Source organism: Drosophila albomicans, chromosome 2L (assembly GCF_009650485.2).
Source record: "Drosophila albomicans strain 15112-1751.03 chromosome 2L, ASM965048v2, whole genome shotgun sequence".
Lineage (NCBI taxonomy): Eukaryota > Metazoa > Arthropoda > Insecta > Diptera > Drosophilidae > Drosophila > Drosophila albomicans.
Window position 1 is genome coordinate 26,013,830 of NC_047628.2, and position 19,794 is coordinate 26,033,623.

At 31.1% G+C, this 19,794-nt stretch overlaps 4 protein-coding genes across 4 annotated transcripts in view; 3 read left to right on the forward strand and 1 right to left on the reverse strand.

The window, feature by feature from the left end:
- Window positions 1-19,794, reverse strand: part of LOC117565231 (protein teashirt) — a 199,603-nt gene that overhangs the window by 146,336 nt on the left and 33,473 nt on the right. The gene's annotated exons all lie outside the window — the stretch shown is intronic.
- Window positions 1,757-12,310, forward strand: LOC117565001 (uncharacterized). The gene is made up of 3 exons (XM_052002743.1): window positions 1,757-1,854; window positions 1,914-2,334; window positions 12,306-12,310. The coding sequence occupies exons 1-3, from the start codon at window positions 1,795-1,797 to the stop codon at window positions 12,308-12,310; spliced, it is 486 nt and encodes a 161-aa protein (XP_051858703.1). The 5' UTR covers window positions 1,757-1,794.
- LOC117565200 (C-type lectin 37Da-like) lies at window positions 12,998-13,795 on the forward strand. The gene is made up of 2 exons (XM_034244204.2): window positions 12,998-13,070; window positions 13,130-13,795. Exons 1-2 carry the CDS (start codon window positions 13,011-13,013, stop codon window positions 13,793-13,795), a joined length of 726 nt encoding a protein of 241 aa, XP_034100095.1. The 5' UTR covers window positions 12,998-13,010.
- LOC127565216 (uncharacterized) lies at window positions 15,514-18,663 on the forward strand. The gene is made up of 3 exons (XM_052002744.1): window positions 15,514-15,573; window positions 18,144-18,532; window positions 18,594-18,663. Exons 1-3 carry the CDS (start codon window positions 15,514-15,516, stop codon window positions 18,661-18,663), a joined length of 519 nt encoding a protein of 172 aa, XP_051858704.1.

The following is a 19,794-nucleotide window of genomic DNA, read 5'->3' on the forward strand; positions in this document are numbered from 1 at the left end:
AGTTTTAAAAATCAGGATGAATTCAATGCAATCAAGGGGAAACTGCAAGCTGGAAAACATTATTGGATTGACATTAACGATTTAGCTAACGAGGGAGAATTTATTTCAGTAGCAACTGGCAAAAAGCCGACGTATGTGAATTGGCATTATGGTGAACCAAGCAACGGTTGGTCTTCTTCAGAGCATTGCGGTGAATTGTGGTTCAACAATGAAAAACACTTAATGAATGATTCTAGATGTCACCTCAAGGAGTTCTTTATTTGCGAGCATAGAACTAAGTTGAATTAGGTATATAAACAATTATATATTATTATTCAAATATTAGTTGAACTTCTCACGAATTATTGGAATGTGAAATGTCATTTAATGTACGTTGTATAAGAACATTCAAAATATGTTAAACACACTTACTTTTTATTTACATACAAATATAAATATACTTGTATGTAGAAGAAAGATTGGAGAATCGGTTAGATCATTGCAATATTTTTGGGCGTTGACTTTACATTTTCTGTTTTGTTTAAAAAAATAAGAATAGAGCGATAGTGAAAATCTCTTGAGCTGTTTACGAAGATTGAATTTGTCTCAAAGGCTGTAAGTTATTATTACTTATTTGCAAACTTCTTCGAGTATCATCCATACGAATAAATTTAATACGCTGATACTGATACTGATTTGGGATTAGAACTATCTAAAGAATCTTTAGCAAAAGACGAGCTGTGTAAATTTCTGCTCGAATATTATAAACCCAGTGCTAAATCTTACGAACATTCTACAGAACCAAGTGAACGATTTTAAACATCAAACGAAATGTTTGTCGCAGTTCGAGAACAGGAATAAGCTGATGGAAGATGGAAGAAATTTGCTTCGCAGGACAAAAAGATTGAACAGAAATTGGGAGACTTGAGCACTGCAACTGAAGAAATTATGGAACAAATAAAATTACCAGGTAAACAAATAGATCAGCAAATGGATCAATAGCGTCTTATCAGAAGATCTAAATATTATTATATTGAAGAATCAGAAGAATCCAATTGGTTTGGGGCAGTTAACAGATGCGTAGTAATGGATAGATATTTGGTTAGTATCAAAAATCTGGATGAATACAACGCAATCAAAGCCAAATTGCAGGCTATAAAAGATTATTGCATTGACAATAACGACTTAGCTAAGGATGAAGAATTTATTTCAGTAGCAACTGGCAAAAAACCGAAGTATTTCAATTGGAAATTAAGTGAACCAAACAATAACGGTGGTGATGAAGATTGCGGTGAATGGAATTCGATTTATGAATTCGAGTACAAAAAAACAATTGTTTATTTGCGAATTAAGAAATTCATATTTTTAAATATATATATTTATATATTTGTTTGTTTTACTAAAATGTATTTTATTTACTTTTTCTTCTTATGCTTTCTTTCTTCAATGCTTTAGTGAGCGTACTTAATGAAATCGTAATAAAGTGATTGTTTTAGAAAAATTTCAAAATTTAATTCAGTACTCTATTATTAGAAATTCTGATAGTAAAAGCCCGAAAGCAAAGTCTGCAAGACGCTGCCTTGATAACGCATTTAAAATTCAATATATTATATGCTTAGATTAATGAAAGTAAAAGTCAATGACTTATCTCTGCTCTTGACCCAATTTTAATGACCTCATGATCAAATACAACCCAATTATCAAAGTTCGTCATATGCTTTCAGTTATGTAATATATTTTGGCTATATAAACTCTGATTTGTGCAACAGAGATTTAGTTTGAAACACATCACTGTGTAATATAGTGTGAATCAAAATGAATATAATAATATTTGGACTCCTTCTCTCAGTCCTCGTTGTGTATGGCAGTGAGGAAGTAAGTACTCCTAATAAATCTCTCTTTAGATGATCCTAAGTTTCGGTTTCCATTCATAGAGCTGTCAGGAATCGAGGCAACTTGAGTCAATCTGTGGAAATTATTGCTTTAGAGCCATGAAGCCTATGTTAGATCATACGAAGACTTTAGAGCGACAAATAACTGATTTTGCTCATGAAAAAAAATTTTTGTTGGAGATGGAGAATACGAAGAAACTATTAGAGGCCAAACTCGATTTGCAGGATAATACGATCCAACATAAATTTAGAGACTTGAGCACTGCAAGTGAACAAATTTTGCAACAAATCAAATCACAGGGTAAACAAATCGAGCAACAGTTGGAACATCTTCATAAAGCGGAGGAAGTTAAGAAGCCAATACCTGGACCAGCTTATCAGCAGATTGGATCAAAGTATTATTATATTGAAAAATCTGAAGAGCTCAATTGGTTTGTTGCAGTCAACAAATGTTTTATCATAGGTGGACATTTAATTAGTATCGAAAATCAGGATGAATTCAATGCAATTAAGCAGAAACTGCAAGCTGGAAAAAATTATTGGATTGACATTAACGACTTGGCTAAGGAGGGAGAATTTATTTCAGTTGCAACAGGCAAAAAGCCGACATATGTGAATTGGCATATTAATGAACCAAACAACGGTAAACCTAACGGAATTTTAGAGCATTGCGGTGAATTATGGTTCTCTAATGGAAATCACCTAATGAACGATGCTATATGTGAAAACACGAAGTTGTTTATTTGCGAGCATAGAACTAAAATGACATGACTAATTATGTATTTTTAATAAACTATCAGTTTAACTCTTGTCGTCTTATTCGAAATAAATAAATCATTTTGCTTCTTATTGACCGAAAAATATAAATATGTGCTGATAAGACAGAGATGCAAAAATCTGTAGCACAGATTGTTTATTTTTTACGATTGCTTCAGAAACAAATATATAGTTAGAATTAAATATTTTAACATAATGCAATTTGCCAAATGTTATTACTTCTGAAAATGATGTGAAGACTAAATTATGTTTGATTATATTATTTTTCGATTATTATTAATCAATGATTTAGTACGAATCGAAATGGATATAACATAGGGTATAATTTATTTGAGAGCATCTGTTATACGAAATATATATATATATATATATATATATAATATATATATTTTAGTATTTTTTCTCAGTCGGGTTCACTCGACTGTAGATTTCTTGTTTGTTTATTCTGATAACGCCACTTTAAACACATATGGCTATATACTTTTATTGTTTTAAACTATGCAAACACAGTATATTTAAAAGCGACATATGTATTAACCAATAGACATATTAGATTGAGGCTATATTGTAGTATTTATAAAAACTAATTATTGGCACTGAGATAAACTTTCTTAAAAGGAAAAGTGTAAAATAGTATTTATCTCAAAATATATGATGATTAGAAGAATGAAATTAGAATGTTTAATTGTCGCAACTTGAGTTAAATGATTTTTACAACACATATGTGCGAATCATAATATTTTACTTATACTCTTACTTTAAGTCTTACAAATGTTAGTCTCAAAAGTGAATTAACAAGAAAATCGATGCACAAAATCCTGGCAATTGACCCAATTTTAAATTTCAGCATTAAATTCTTTTATTACAACTCATCGGATAAGAAATCAGAGGTGTATTTTAATATTTATACCTTCTGCCCATAGGGTGGAAGGTTATTATAACTTTGTGCCTGCAGGAAATGTATGTAACACGCAGAAGGAGCTACCTCCGATCCTATACAGTATATATATTCTTCATATAGCCATGCTCGTCTGTCTGACGATATGAATACCTGTATCTTAGAGACCATAAGAGATAGAGATATAATTGTTTTTCGATAGCATTTACTAGATGTCTTAGTTGGTTTGGCTGACAATCTGGTATATTTTGTACTCATTGGTATATTTTGAATGTGGTACTATATCAACATACCAAATAAACAATTCGGTATTTTTTGTATTTTTGCAGTATATTTAAAATAAGTACCGCATTGTTTTGTTTTTTTTTGTTGGGTAGCCGGTATTTCACAATCAAGCACACTCGATGTAGCTTTCTTATATGGTTTGTTCTGATAAGGTCGTTTTGTTTTGTTCTGTACAAAATTTCCCAGTTTATTGAGACTATATTTTAGAAATGTACTTCTATTTAACGCAATTGGAAATTCCAGCATTGTTATAAATCATCTGAAAAGAAATTTTAATATTTTTTTATTGAATTGGGAAAAAGCTTACAAACAGCCTTCTAAGAAATGCGTTGATATATGTATATAGTACATATTTTCTGGGTATATAAACTCTGGTTATAGGTCCAATAACTTCAGTTCGATATTTAAATTTATTGGAATCGAAATGAACACATTATTTGTTTTTCTCCTTGCCTCAGTCTTTGTGGTATACGGCAGTGAAGATGTAAGTCTATGTTAATTCGATTAATTATCGTTAGGATGATCTCAAAGTCAATTTCCATATATAGAATCTTCAGGAGCCGAAGCAACAAAATACGAGCTGTGTCAATTACTGCTCAAATATTGTAAAACCCGTGCTAAATGAAACGAAATATTTGTCGCAGTTCGAGAACACGAATAAGCTGATGGAGGATAAATTTGCTTTGCAGGACAAAAAGATTGAACAGAAATTGAGAGACTTGAGCACTGCAAGTGAACAAATTATGCAGCAAATAAAATTACAGGGTAAACAAATAGAGCAGCAAATGGAACATCTTCGTAAAACGGAGGAAGCTAAGAAGCAAATACCTGGACCACCTTATCAGCAGATTGGATCGAAGTATTATTATATTGAAGAATCTGAAGAAGTCAATTGGTTTGGGGCAGTCAACAAATGTCTTATCCTAGGTGGACATTTAATTAGTATCGAAAATCTGGATGAATTCAATGCAATCAAGCAGAAACTACAAGCTGGAAAAGATTATTGGATTGACATTTATGATTTAGCTGAGGAGAGAAATTTTATTTCAGTTGCAACTGGCAAAGAGCCGACGTATTTCAATTGGAAACTAGAGGAACCAAACAATAACGGTGGTGATGAAGATTGCGGTGAATTGAATTCGATTCATGAATACACAATGAATGATGATACATGTACCAAAAAACAATTGTTTATTTGCGAATTTGGAAATGAATATTATTAAATATATTTTTATTCTTCTACACATCTGTATAATTGAAAGGGATATTAAAGAACTGCTTATTCAATTGTAGCAACAGTTTTTTTTTCAGACAAATTTTGTTTCCTAAAATGTATTTTCTTTTCTTTTTGCTTCTTATGACAGTGCTTTTGTGAGCGTAGTTAATGAAATCGTAATAAAGTAATTGTTTTAGGAAAATTTCAACATTGAATGCAGTACTCTATTATTAGAAATTCTGATAGTAAAAAAAGGCTGTCAGACGCTGCTCTGATAACGCATTCAGAATTCAAGAATAATAATGTGTCGGAGAATAAGAATTAGGCACTGGAGTGATTGGCTTTTCATGATCTCTTTTTTTATGGCACTTCGTACAGCAAGTCGCTTGCAATGTTCTCCGTCTCGTAACTCGAAGCAGACTGACTCGCAAGCCATCTGTCTCTCTTCGCCAATTCTTCTATTTCACCACAACTAAGTATTTCATCATCATGCCATGCTCAGTTGAGCTTGTATCAAATGATGCTCTGTCCATTTAACAGAATGTTACCTAACATACATTCCGTTAACTTTTAAACTAAACATATCTAGATCAGTAATTCTTCGACTTATGCTTAGATTCATGAAAATAAAAGTCAACTACTTATCTCTGTCCTTGTCCCAATTTTAATGACCTCAAGATCAAATACAACACAATTCAATCAAAGTTGGAAAAATGCTTTCAGTTATGTAATATATTTTGGCTATATAAACTCTGATTTGGGCAACAGAGATTTAGTTCGAAGCACATTACTGTTTAATATAATGTGAATCAAAATGAATATAATAATATTTGGACTTCTTCTCTAAATCCTCGTTGTGTATGGCAGTGAGGAAGTATGTACTCTTAATAAATCCATCTTTAGATGATCTTTAGTTTCGGTTTCCATTCATAGATTTGTCAGGAATCGAGGCAACTTGAGTCAAACTGTAGGACATATTGCCATAAAGTTTTGAAGACTGTATTAGATCTTACTAAGGCGTTATAGAGACAATTGACTGATTGTAAACCTGAAGAGAAATGCTTGTCGGAGAAAAAATTCGATTCCCAAGAAAAGAATTCCGAACAGAAATTTAAAGACTTGGATATTGCATTTGAAACAATTTTGCAACAAATGAAATTTCAGGGTAAACAAGTCGAGCAACAGTTGGAATATATTCATAAAAAAGACAATACCTGGATGGCCATATAAGATAGGTTGAAAATATTATTATATTGAAGAATCAGAAGAAGTCAATTCGTTTGCTGCACTCAACAAATGTCTGGCAATGAATGGACATATAGTTAATTTCGAAAACCTAGATGAATTTAACGCAATCAAGCAGAAACTGTAGTCAGACAACCATTATTGGATTGACATTAACGATTTAGCTGAGGAGGGAAAATTTATTTCAGTAGCAACTGGCCAAAAGCCGACGTATGTGAATTGGTATTTTGATGAACCAAACAACGGTAAACCTAACGGAGTTTTAGAGCATTGCGGTGAATTATGGTTCTATGATGGAAATCACCTAATTAATGATGCTATATGTGAAAAGAAGAAGTTGTTTATTTGTGAACATTAAACTAAATTGATATCAACACTTATGAATTTTTAATAAACTATCAGTTTAGCTGTTGTCGTCTTATTCGAAATAAATAAATCACTTTTGCTTCTTATTGACCAAAACTATAAATATGTGCTGATAAGACAATGAAGTCAAAATCTGTAGTAAAGATTGTTTATTTTTTACGATAGCGTCAGAAAAAAATATATAATTAGAAATAAATATTATTCCATAATGCAATTTGCCAAATGTTATTACTTCTGAAAATGATGTGAAGACTAAATTATGTTTGATTATAATTTTTGGATTATTATTAATCAAAGATTTAGTACGAATCAAAATGGATATAATATAGGGTAGGTAATTTATTTGAGAGCACCTGTTATACCAATATACTATATACTTTTATTGTTTTAAACTATGCAAACACAGTCTATTTAAACGCGACATATGTATTAACAAATTGACATATTAGATTGAGGCTATATTGTAGTATTTATAAAAACTAATTATTGGCACTCAGATGAACTTTCTTAAATGAAAAGGTGTAAAATAGTATTTATCTCAAAATATATGATGATTAGAAGAATGAATGTTTAATTGTCGCAACTTGAGTTAAATGATTTTTACAACACATCTGTGCGAATCATAATATTTTACTTTTACTTTTACTTTTACTTTTACTTTTACTTTTACTTTTACTTTTACTTTTACTTTTACTTTTACTTTTACTTTTACTTTTACTTTTACTTTTACTTTTACTTTTACTTTTACTTTTACTTTTACTTTTACTTTTACTTTTACTTTTACTTTTACTTTTACTTTTACTTTTACTTTTACTTTTACTTTTACTTTTACTTTTACTTTTACTTTTACTTTTACTTTTACTTTTACTTTTACTTTTACTTTTACTTTTACTTTTACTTTTACTTTTACTTTTACTTTTACTTTTACTTTTACTTTTACTTTTACTTTTACTTTTACTTTTACTTTTACTTTTACTTTTACTTTTACTTTTACTTTTACTTTTACTTTTACTTTTACTTTTACTTTTACTTTTACTTTTACTTTTACTTTTACTTTTACTTTTACTTTTACTTTTACTTTGACTTTTACTTTAAGCCTTTCAAATATTAGTCTCAAATGTGAATTAACAAGATGCACAAAAGCCTAGCAATTGACCCAATTTTAGATTTCAGCATTAAATTCTTTTGTTATAACTCATCGGATAAGAAATCAGAGGTGTATTTTAATAATTATACCCTCTGCCTATAGGGTAGAAGGGTATGTAACTTTGTGCCTGCAGGAAATGTATATAACACGCAGAAGGAGCTACCTCCGATCCTATACAGTATATATATTCTTCATATAGCCATGCTCGTCTGTCTGACCGTATGAATACCTAGATCTTAAAGACTTTAAGAGATAGAGATATAATTGTTTTCGATAGCATTTACTAGAGGTCTTAGTTGCTTTGGCTGACTATCTGGTATATTTTGCACTGGTATATTTTGAATGAAGTACTATTCCAATGTACCAAATAAACATTTTGGTATTTTTTGTATTTTTGCAGTATATTTAAAATAAGTACCGTATTGTTTTGTTTTTTTGTTGGGTAGCCGGTATTTCACAATCAAGCACACTCGATGTAGCTTTCTTATATGGTTTGTTCTGATAAGGTCGTTTTGTTTTGTTCTGTACAAAATTTCCCAGTTTATTGAGACTATATTTTAGAAATGTACTTCTATTTAACGCAATTGGAAATTCCAGCATTGTTATATATCATCTGAAAAGAAATTTTAATATTTTTTTATTGAATTGGGAAAAAGCTTACAAACAGCCTTCTAAGAAATGCGTTGATATATGTATATAGTACATATTTTCTGGGTATATAAACTCTGGTTATAGGTCCAATAACTTCAGTTCGATATTTAAATTTATTGGAATCGAAATGAACACATTATTTGTTTTTCTCCTTGCCTCAGTCTTTGTGGTATACGGCAGTGAAGATGTAAGTCTATGTTAATTCGATTAATTATCGTTAGGATGATCTCAAAGTCAATTTCCATATATAGAATCTTCAGGAGCCGAAGCAACAAAATACGAGCTGTGTCAATTACTGCTCAAATATTGTAAAACCCGTGCTAAATGAAACGAAATATTTGTCGCAGTTCGAGAACACGAATAAGCTGATGGAGGATAAATTTGCTTTGCAGGACAAAAAGATTGAACAGAAATTGAGAGACTTGAGCACTGCAAGTGAACAAATTATGCAGCAAATAAAATTACAGGGTAAACAAATAGAGCAGCAAATGGAACATCTTCGTAAAACGGAGGAAGCTAAGAAGCAAATACCTGGACCACCTTATCAGCAGATTGGATCGAAGTATTATTATATTGAAGAATCTGAAGAAGTCAATTGGTTTGGGGCAGTCAACAAATGTCTTATCCTAGGTGGACATTTAATTAGTATCGAAAATCTGGATGAATTCAATGCAATCAAGCAGAAACTACAAGCTGGAAAAGATTATTGGATTGACATTTATGATTTAGCTGAGGAGAGAAATTTTATTTCAGTTGCAACTGGCAAAGAGCCGACGTATTTCAATTGGAAACTAGAGGAACCAAACAATAACGGTGGTGATGAAGATTGCGGTGAATTGAATTCGATTCATGAATACACAATGAATGATGATACATGTACCAAAAAACAATTGTTTATTTGCGAATTTGGAAATGAATATTATTAAATATATTTTTATTCTTCTACACATCTGTATAATTGAAAGGGATATTAAAGAACTGCTTATTCAATTGTAGCAACAGTTTTTTTTTCAGACAAATTTTGTTTCCTAAAATGTATTTTCTTTTCTTTTTGCTTCTTATGACAGTGCTTTTGTGAGCGTAGTTAATGAAATCGTAATAAAGTAATTGTTTTAGGAAAATTTCAACATTGAATGCAGTACTCTATTATTAGAAATTCTGATAGTAAAAAAAGGCTGTCAGACGCTGCTCTGATAACGCATTCAGAATTCAAGAATAATAATGTGTCGGAGAATAAGAATTAGGCACTGGAGTGATTGGCTTTTCATGATCTCTTTTTTTATGGCACTTCGTACAGCAAGTCGCTTGCAATGTTCTCCGTCTCGTAACTCGAAGCAGACTGACTCGCAAGCCATCTGTCTCTCTTCGCCAATTCTTCTATTTCACCACAACTAAGTATTTCATCATCATGCCATGCTCAGTTGAGCTTGTATCAAATGATGCTCTGTCCATTTAACAGAATGTTACCTAACATACATTCCGTTAACTTTTAAACTAAACATATCTAGATCAGTAATTCTTCGACTTATGCTTAGATTCATGAAAATAAAAGTCAACTACTTATCTCTGTCCTTGTCCCAATTTTAATGACCTCAAGATCAAATACAACACAAAATACAATCAAAGTTGGAAAAATGCTTTCAGTTATGTAATATATTTTGGCTATATAAACTCTGATTTGGGCAACAGAGATTTAGTTCGAAGCACATTACTGTTTAATATAATGTGAATCAAAATGAATATAATAATATTTGGACTTCTTCTCTAAATCCTCGTTGTGTATGGCAGTGAGGAAGTATGTACTCTTAATAAATCCATCTTTAGATGATCTTTAGTTTCGGTTTCCATTCATAGATTTGTCAGGAATCGAGGCAACTTGAGTCAAACTGTAGGACATATTGCCATAAAGTTTTGAAGACTGTATTAGATCTTACTAAGGCGTTATAGAGACAATTGACTGATTGTAAACCTGAAGAGAAATGCTTGTCGGAGAAAAAATTCGATTCCCAAGAAAAGAATTCCGAACAGAAATTTAAAGACTTGGATATTGCATTTGAAACAATTTTGCAACAAATGAAATTTCAGGGTAAACAAGTCGAGCAACAGTTGGAATATATTCATAAAAAAGACAATACCTGGATGGCCATATAAGATAGGTTGAAAATATTATTATATTGAAGAATCAGAAGAAGTCAATTCGTTTGCTGCACTCAACAAATGTCTGGCAATGAATGGACATATAGTTAATTTCGAAAACCTAGATGAATTTAACGCAATCAAGCAGAAACTGTAGTCAGACAACCATTATTGGATTGACATTAACGATTTAGCTGAGGAGGGAAAATTTATTTCAGTAGCAACTGGCCAAAAGCCGACGTATGTGAATTGGTATTTTGATGAACCAAACAACGGTAAACCTAACGGAGTTTTAGAGCATTGCGGTGAATTATGGTTCTATGATGGAAATCACCTAATTAATGATGCTATATGTGAAAAGAAGAAGTTGTTTATTTGTGAACATTAAACTAAATTGATATCAACACTTATGAATTTTTAATAAACTATCAGTTTAGCTGTTGTCGTCTTATTCGAAATAAATAAATCACTTTTGCTTCTTATTGACCAAAACTATAAATATGTGCTGATAAGACAATGAAGTCAAAATCTGTAGTAAAGATTGTTTATTTTTTACGATAGCGTCAGAAAAAAATATATAATTAGAAATAAATATTATTCCATAATGCAATTTGCCAAATGTTATTACTTCTGAAAATGATGTGAAGACTAAATTATGTTTGATTATAATTTTTGGATTATTATTAATCAAAGATTTAGTACGAATCAAAATGGATATAATATAGGGTAGGTAATTTATTTGAGAGCACCTGTTATACCAATATACTATATACTTTTATTGTTTTAAACTATGCAAACACAGTCTATTTAAACGCGACATATGTATTAACAAATTGACATATTAGATTGAGGCTATATTGTAGTATTTATAAAAACTAATTATTGGCACTCAGATGAACTTTCTTAAATGAAAAGGTGTAAAATAGTATTTATCTCAAAATATATGATGATTAGAAGAATGAATGTTTAATTGTCGCAACTTGAGTTAAATGATTTTTACAACACATCTGTGCGAATCATAATATTTTACTTTTACTTTTACTTTTACTTTTACTTTTTTACTTTTACTTTTACTTTTACTTTTACTTTTACTTTTACTTTTACTTTTACTTTTACTTTTACTTTTACTTTTACTTTTACTTTTACTTTTACTTTTACTTTTACTTTTACTTTTACTTTTACTTTTACTTTTACTTTTACTTTTACTTTTACTTTTACTTTTACTTTTACTTTTACTTTTACTTTTACTTTTACTTTTACTTTTACTTTTACTTTTACTTTTACTTTTACTTTTACTTTTACTTTTACTTTTACTTTTACTTTTACTTTTACTTTTACTTTTACTTTTACTTTTACTTTTACTTTTACTTTTACTTTTACTTTTACTTTTACTTTTACTTTTACTTTTACTTTTACTTTTACTTTTACTTTTACTTTTACTTTTACTTTTACTTTTACTTTTACTTTTACTTTTACTTTTACTTTTACTTTTACTTTTACTTTTACTTTTACTTTTACTTTTACTTTTACTTTTACTTTTACTTTGACTTTTACTTTAAGCCTTTCAAATATTAGTCTCAAATGTGAATTAACAAGATGCACAAAAGCCTAGCAATTGACCCAATTTTAGATTTCAGCATTAAATTCTTTTGTTATAACTCATCGGATAAGAAATCAGAGGTGTATTTTAATAATTATACCCTCTGCCTATAGGGTAGAAGGGTATGTAACTTTGTGCCTGCAGGAAATGTATATAACACGCAGAAGGAGCTACCTCCGATCCTATACAGTATATATATTCTTCATATAGCCATGCTCGTCTGTCTGACCGTATGAATACCTAGATCTTAAAGACTTTAAGAGATAGAGATATAATTGTTTTCGATAGCATTTACTAGAGGTCTTAGTTGCTTTGGCTGACTATCTGGTATATTTTGCACTGGTATATTTTGAATGAAGTACTATTCCAATGTACCAAATAAACATTTTGGTATTTTTTGTATTTTTGCAGTATATTTAAAATAAGTACCGTATTGTTTTGTTTTTTTGTTGGGTAGCCGGTATTTCACAATCAAGCACACTCGATGTAGCTTTCTTATATGGTTTGTTCTGATAAGGTCGTTTTGTTTTGCTCTGTAAAAAATTTCCCAGTTTATTAAGACTATATTTTAGAAATGTACTTTTATTTGACGCAATTGGAAATTCGAGCATTGTTATAATTCATCTGAAAAGAAATTTTAATATTTTTTAATTGAATTGGGAAAAAGCTTTCAAATTTCTTCTGAACAACAAAAAATTATTTCACCAGGAATTTCACATCATACAGCCTTCTGTATATAGTACATATTGTCTGGGTATATAAACTCTGCTTACGGGTCCAATAACTTCAGTTCGATATTTAAATTTATTCGTGTCAAAATGAACACATTATTTGTTTGTCTCCTTGCCTCAGTCTTTGTGGTATACGGCAGTGAAGATGTAAGTCTAATTCGATTAATTATCGTTAGGATGATCTCAAAGTCAATTTCCATCTGTAGAATCTTCAGGAGTCGAAGCAACAAAATACGAGCTGTGTCAATTACTGCTCGAATATTGTAAAACCCGTGCTAAATGAAACGAAATGTTTGTCGCAGTTCGAGAACACGAATAAGCTGATGGAGGATAAATTTGCTTCGCAGGACAAAAAGATTGAACAGAAATTGAGAGACTTGAGCACTGCAACTGAAGAAATTATGCAGCAAATTAAATTACAGGGTAAACAAATAGAGCAGCAAATGGAACATCTTCATAAAACAGATGAAGTTAAGAAGCAAATACCTGGACCACCTTATCAGCAGATTGGATCGAAGTATTATTATATTGAAGAATCTGAAGAAGTCAATTGGTTTGGGGCAGTCAACAAATGTCGGGCAATAGGTGGACATTTAGTTAGTTTCGAAAATTCGGATGAATTCTATGAAATCACGGATAAATTGCAGACTAATAAAGATTATTGGATTGGCATTAACGATTTAGCTAAACAGGATGAATTTACTTCCATTTCTACAGGTCGCAGAGCAAACTATTTAATGTGGCAGTCAGGTGACCCAAACAATGTCGATGGTAATGAACATTGCGGTGAATTGCACTTCAATGATAGATTCAAAATGATAGATGATACTTGTACCAAAAAACAAATGTTTATTTGCGAATTTAGAAATTAATATTATTAAATATATTATTATTCTACTACACATATGTATAATTGAATCGATCATTTAAGAATTGCTTATTCGATTATATGTTAGCAAAAGTTTTTTTTCAGACAAATTTTGTTTACTAAATTGTAATAATAATAATAATAATAATTGTAATAAAGTGATTCTTTTTGAAATTCTGTACTCTATTATTAAAATGCAATGTCTGACAGACGCTGCTCTAATAACGCATTTAGAATTCAATATTTTATATGCTTAGATTAATGAAAGTAAAAGTCAATGACTTATCTCTGCTCTTGACCCAATTTTAATGACCTCAAAATCAAATACATCGCAATTATCAAAGTTTCGCCATATGCGAATGTCAATTGGTATGAAGCAGTTAACAGATGTCAGGCTATAGGGCGACATTTGGTTAGTATCAAAAATCTCGATGAATCTCAAGGAGGAACTGCAAGCTGAAAAAGATTTTTGGATTGACATTAACAACTTGGAAAATAAAGGAGAATACTTTTCAATTGCCACGGGTCGGAAAGGAACCTATTTTAATTGGTTACCAAATCAACCAATCAATTCAACAATTGAGAATTGCATCGAACTACATGGAACATCTAAAAAAATGAATGATGATAAATGTGATAAAAAACAAATATTTATTTGGGAACATAGAAACTAGCTTGCATAGTTCTCTAACGAGTTATATTTGTAATATATATGTAATAGATATGTCATATGTAATGTTAATAAGAAGAATCATCGCGACTTTAAAGAATTCCAAATAAATAAAACTCATTTCGATCATTGCAATATTAAAATATACTTAAGTGGGCGAATTCTCTGCGATAGTGGAAACCTTAATTTAATAAATGTACATATATTCTATATAAGAGCATGATGATGTGTTATTGTTCAAATGAGTAATCTACTAACAAATATTCGTATTTAAAATATGTCTTGGAAAGTTTCAAACACGCTTAACAAAACACGGAAATAGATTGGAAAACAAAAGCGCTGTCGCTATGCAGATTACTGAAATCTAAGTACGCAATGATGGCGCTCTTTTTATACCCGCTACCCATAGGGTAGAAGGGTATTATAACTTTGTGCCGGCAGGAAATGTATGTAACAGGTAGAAGGAGGCATCTCCGTCCACGTAAAGTACATATATATTCTATATATAGTCCGTCTGTCTGTGTCTTTCTGTCCGTCTGAAGCACTATATCTCAGAGACTATAAAATTTGACCTGCTTTAACTGATAATCTGGTATATTATGCACTCAATGGTATATTTTGAGCATGATACTATATCAATATACGAAATATAGACTTTGGCATATTTTTAGTATTTTTACCGATAAATACCACACTGTTTTGCTTTTACTAACAATCGGTTGTGGGTATCTCAAAGTCGAGCACACTCGACTGTAGCTTTCTCTAATGTTTTATTCTGATAAAAATGCGAAAAAGTATGTAAAAAATTCCCCAGTTTAATGAGGCTATATTTTGGAAATGTACTTATATTTGACGCAATTGGAAATTTCAGCATTGTTATAAATCATCTGAAAAGAAATTTTAATATTTTTTAATTGAATTGGGAAAAAGCTTTCAAATAGCCTTCTAAGAAATGCGTTGATATATGTATATAGTACATATTTTCTGGGTATATAAACTCTGGTTATGGGTCCAATAACTTCAGTTCGATATTTAAATTTATTCGAGTCAAAATGAACCCATTATTTGTTTTTCTCCTTGCCTCAGTCTTTGTGGTATACGGCAGTGAAGATGTAAGTCTAATTCGATTAATTATCGTTAGGATGATCTCAAAGTCAATTTCCATCTGTAGAATCTTCAGGAGTCGAAGCAACAAAATACGAGCTGTGTAAATTACTGCTCGAATATTGTAAAACCCGTGCTGAATGTTACGAGGAATCTACAGAAGGAAGTGAATGATTTTAAACATCAAACGAAATGTTTGTCGCAGTTCGAGAACACGAATAAGCTGATGGAGGAGAAATTTGCTTCGCTGGATAAAAAGATTGAACAGAAAATAAGCGACTTGAGCACTGGAAGTGAACAAATTATGCAACAAATCGAATCACAGGTTAAACAAATCGAGTATCAAATGGAACATCTTACTAAAATCGAGGAAGCTAAAAAATCAATAGCGTCTTATCAGAAGATTGGTTCAAAATATTACTATATTGAAGAATCAGAAGAAGTCAATTGGTTTGGTGCAGTCAACAAATGTCTGGCAATAAATGGACATTTGGTTAGTATCAAAAATCTGGATGAATTCAACGCTATCAAAGCCAAATTGCAGGCTAGAAAAGATTATTGGATTGACATTAACGACTTAGCTAACGAGAGAGAATTTATTTCAGTAGCAACTGGCAAAAAACCGACATATTTCAATTGGAAATCAGGTGAACCAAGCGATCTCAATAATAATGAAGATTGCGGTGAATTGAATTCGATTCATGAATACAAAATGAATGATGATACATGTACCAAAAAACAATTGTTTATTTGCGAATTTAGAAATAAAGAATTGCTTATTTGATTCTAGCAACAGTTTTTTTTTTAGACAAATGTTGTTTACTAAAATGTATATTATTATATTTTCGCAAAAATTTCAAAATTGATTTATTATTTGAAATTCTTATAGTAAAAATCCGAAAATAAAGACTGTCGTCGTTGTTCTGATAACACATTCTGAATTCAATACATTATATGCTTCTTCTTAAGTAGAGGGCAACGACTCATTTCTGTCCTCAAGATCAAATACATCACACTCATCACAGTTTGCTATACACTTTCAATTATGTACCTATACACTGAAAAAAAGTTCGAAAATTAAGATTTTGATCTTAGTACTACGAATTTTGATCCAAAAAGTGCATTAAGAAAATGAAAATCATAAAGTTAGAAAATACATCTTGATTTCAAGAACATTTGATACAACCCACAAAAAAATGTTGTATATTAATGTTCTTAGTGCTAAGAATTTGTTGTTAAAGTGGTCTAATTTTAAGAACTCAAATTTTAAGTCGAATGTTCTTCATTTTAGAAACTGTTCTTTTCTTCAGTGTAATATATTTTGGGTATATGAATTCTGGTTTTAGGGTATTATAACTTTGTGCCGGCAGGAAATGTATGCAACAGATAGAAGAAGGTATCCGACCCTATAAAGTATAAATATTCTTGATCAGCGTCAACAGCCAAGACAATCTAGCCATGTCCGTCTGTATGAACATCTAAGTCTCAGAGACTATTATTTTGGGATTAGAACAACAACATATTCATAGTAGAGGTGGAAACCTATCGATGGCAATATCGACACTATCGATGATTGGCCACTATCGACACGCTCTCGATAGCGGCGCGCATTGTCGATAGTGGTCAATATTTTTTCAAATTTCATGGAAGCCCGTATCCTCCGTAGAATCGGAGAGGGTCTTCAACAAAACAGGACAAATCATTTCAAATTGGCGTACAAATTTATTGGTTGAAATAAATATATAAATAGCAGTTATGGTAGACCTAAAAAATAAAAAATCAAATTGTTTGAATAATAATAATTTATTATTTTTAGATATGGATTGGACAACCAATTTCATACTCTCATACTTTAAACGAATATGGAATTTTTTTAATAACTAATTAAATTATTTTCTTTTACTGCACTATCGACAACTATCGACGATAGATTTTCCTTGCTATCGTCGATAGTCGATAGTTTATGGAAACTATCAATCACTATCGATAATCTGGTATGTTGAGCATTTTTTTCTAGTATTTTTGGTGATAAATACAACACAGTTTTGCTTTTACTAACAATCGGTAGCGGGTATCTCAACGTCGAGCACACTCGACTGTAGCTTTCTCTAATGTTTTATTCTGATAAAAATGCGAAAGAGTATGCAAAAAATTTCCCAGTTTATTGAGGCTATATTTTGGAAATGTACTTATATTTGACGCAATTGGAAATTTCAGCATTGTTATAAATCATCTGAAAAGAAATTTTATTATTTTTTAATTGAATTGGGAAAAAGCTTACAAATTTCATCTGAATAACAAAAAATTGTGTACCCAGAAATTTGATATCAAACAGCATTCTAAGAAATGTGTTGATATATAGTACATATGTATATATATAGTACATATTTTTTGGATATATAAGCTCTACTTACGGGTTCAATAACTTCAGTTCGATATTTAACTTTGTGCGAATCAAAATGAACACATTATTTGTTTGTCTTCTTGCCTTAGTCCTTGTGGTATACGGCAGTGAAGATGTAAGTCTAATTCGATTAATGATCGTTAATATGATCTCAAAGTCAATTTCCATCTATAGAATCTTCAGGAGTCGAAGCAGCAAGATACGAACTGTGTCAATTACTGCTCGAATATTATAAACCCTGTGCTAAACGTTACGAGAAATCTACAGAACCAAGTGAATGATTTTAAACATCAAACGAAATGTTTGTCGCAGCTCGAGAGCACGAATAAGCTGATGGAGGAGAAATTTGCTTCGCTGGATAAAGAGATTGAACAGAAATTGAGAGATTTGAGCACTGGAAGTGAACAAAATATGCAACAAATCAAATCACAGGTTAAACAAGTCGAGCAACAGTTGCAACATCTTTATAAAGTGGTGGAAGTTAAGAAGCAAATACCTGGAGCACCTTATCAGCAGATTGGATCGAAGTATTATTATATTGAAGAATCTGAAGAACTTAATTGGTTTGAAGCAGTTAACAAATGTCTGGCAATGGATGGACATTTAATTAGTTTCGAAAATCAGGATGAGTTTAACGCAATCAAGCAGAAACTACAAGCTGGAAAAGATTATTGGATTGGCATTTATGATTTAGATGAGGAGGGAACATTTATTTCAGTAGCAACAGGCAAAAAGCCGACGTATTCTAATTTTAAGTCACCGGAACCAAACAATAACGGTGGTGACGAGCATTGCGTTGAATTGTATTCGGAGTTAGGGCACCTAATGAATGATACCCCATGTTCAACAAATCAATTGTTTATTTGTGAATTCAGAAATTAATATTATTCAATATAGTATTATTCTACTACACATTTGTATAATTGAGTGAGGGTCATTTACGAATTGCTTATTCGATTATATGTTAGCAACAGTTTTTTCAGACAAATTTGTTTTACTAAAATGTATTTTATTTTATTTGCGCTTCTTATGGCAGTGCTTTTGTGAGCGTACTTAATGAAATCGTAATAAAGTGATTCTTTTAGGAAAAATTTCAAAATTGAACTCAGTACTCTATCATTAGAAATTGTGATAGTAAAAGCCTGAACGCAAAGTCTGCCAGACGCTGCTCTGATAACGCATTCAGAATTCAATATATTATATGCTTAGATTAGTGAAAGTAAAAGTCAACAACTTATCTCTGTCCTTGTCCCAATTTGAATGACCTCAAGATCAAATACATCGCAATTATCAAAGTTCGTCATATGCTTTCAGTTATGTAATATATTTTGGTTATATAAACTCTGATTTGGGCAACAGAGATTTAGTTTGAAACACATCACTGTTTAATATAGTGTGAATCAAAATGAATATAATAATATTTGGACTCCTTCTCTCAGTCGTCGTTGTGTATGGCAGTGAGGAAGTAAGTACACCTAACAAATCTCTCTTTAGATGATCCTAAGTTTCGGTTTCCATTCATAGAGCTGTCAGGAATCGAGGCAACTTGAGTCAATCTGTGGAAATTATTGCTTTAGAGCCATGAAGCCTATGTTAGATTATACGAAGACTTTAGAGCGACAAATGACTGATTTTGCTCATGAAAAGCAATTTTTGTTGGAGCTGGCAAACACGAAGAAAATATTAGAGGCCAAACTCGATTTGCAGGATAATACGATCCAACATAAATTTAGAGACTTGAGCACTGCAAGTGAACAAATTTTGCAACAAATCAAATCACAGGTTAAACAAGTCGAGCAACAGTTGGAACATCTTCATAAAGCGG

Bases quoted from the DNA above. Each gene is read 5' to 3' on its own strand.
- LOC117565001 (XM_052002743.1), top strand. From the start codon at position 1,795: ATGAATATAATAATATTTGGACTCCTTCTCTCAGTCCTCGTTGTGTAT. The intron at 1,855-1,913 runs GTAAGTACTCCT...TTCCATTCATAG, and splicing joins TTGTGTATGGCAGTGAGGAA to AGCTGTCAGGAATCGAGGCA.
- LOC117565200 (XM_034244204.2), top strand. From the start codon at position 13,011: ATGAACACATTATTTGTTTGTCTCCTTGCCTCAGTCTTTGTGGTATAC. The intron at 13,071-13,129 runs GTAAGTCTAATT...TTCCATCTGTAG, and splicing joins TGGTATACGGCAGTGAAGAT to AATCTTCAGGAGTCGAAGCA.
- LOC127565216 (XM_052002744.1), top strand. From the start codon at position 15,514: ATGAACCCATTATTTGTTTTTCTCCTTGCCTCAGTCTTTGTGGTATAC. The intron at 15,574-18,143 runs GTAAGTCTAATT...TTCCATCTATAG, and splicing joins TGGTATACGGCAGTGAAGAT to AATCTTCAGGAGTCGAAGCA. The intron at 18,533-18,593 runs GTTTGAAGCAGT...TTCGAAAATCAG, and splicing joins GAATCTGAAGAACTTAATTG to GATGAGTTTAACGCAATCAA.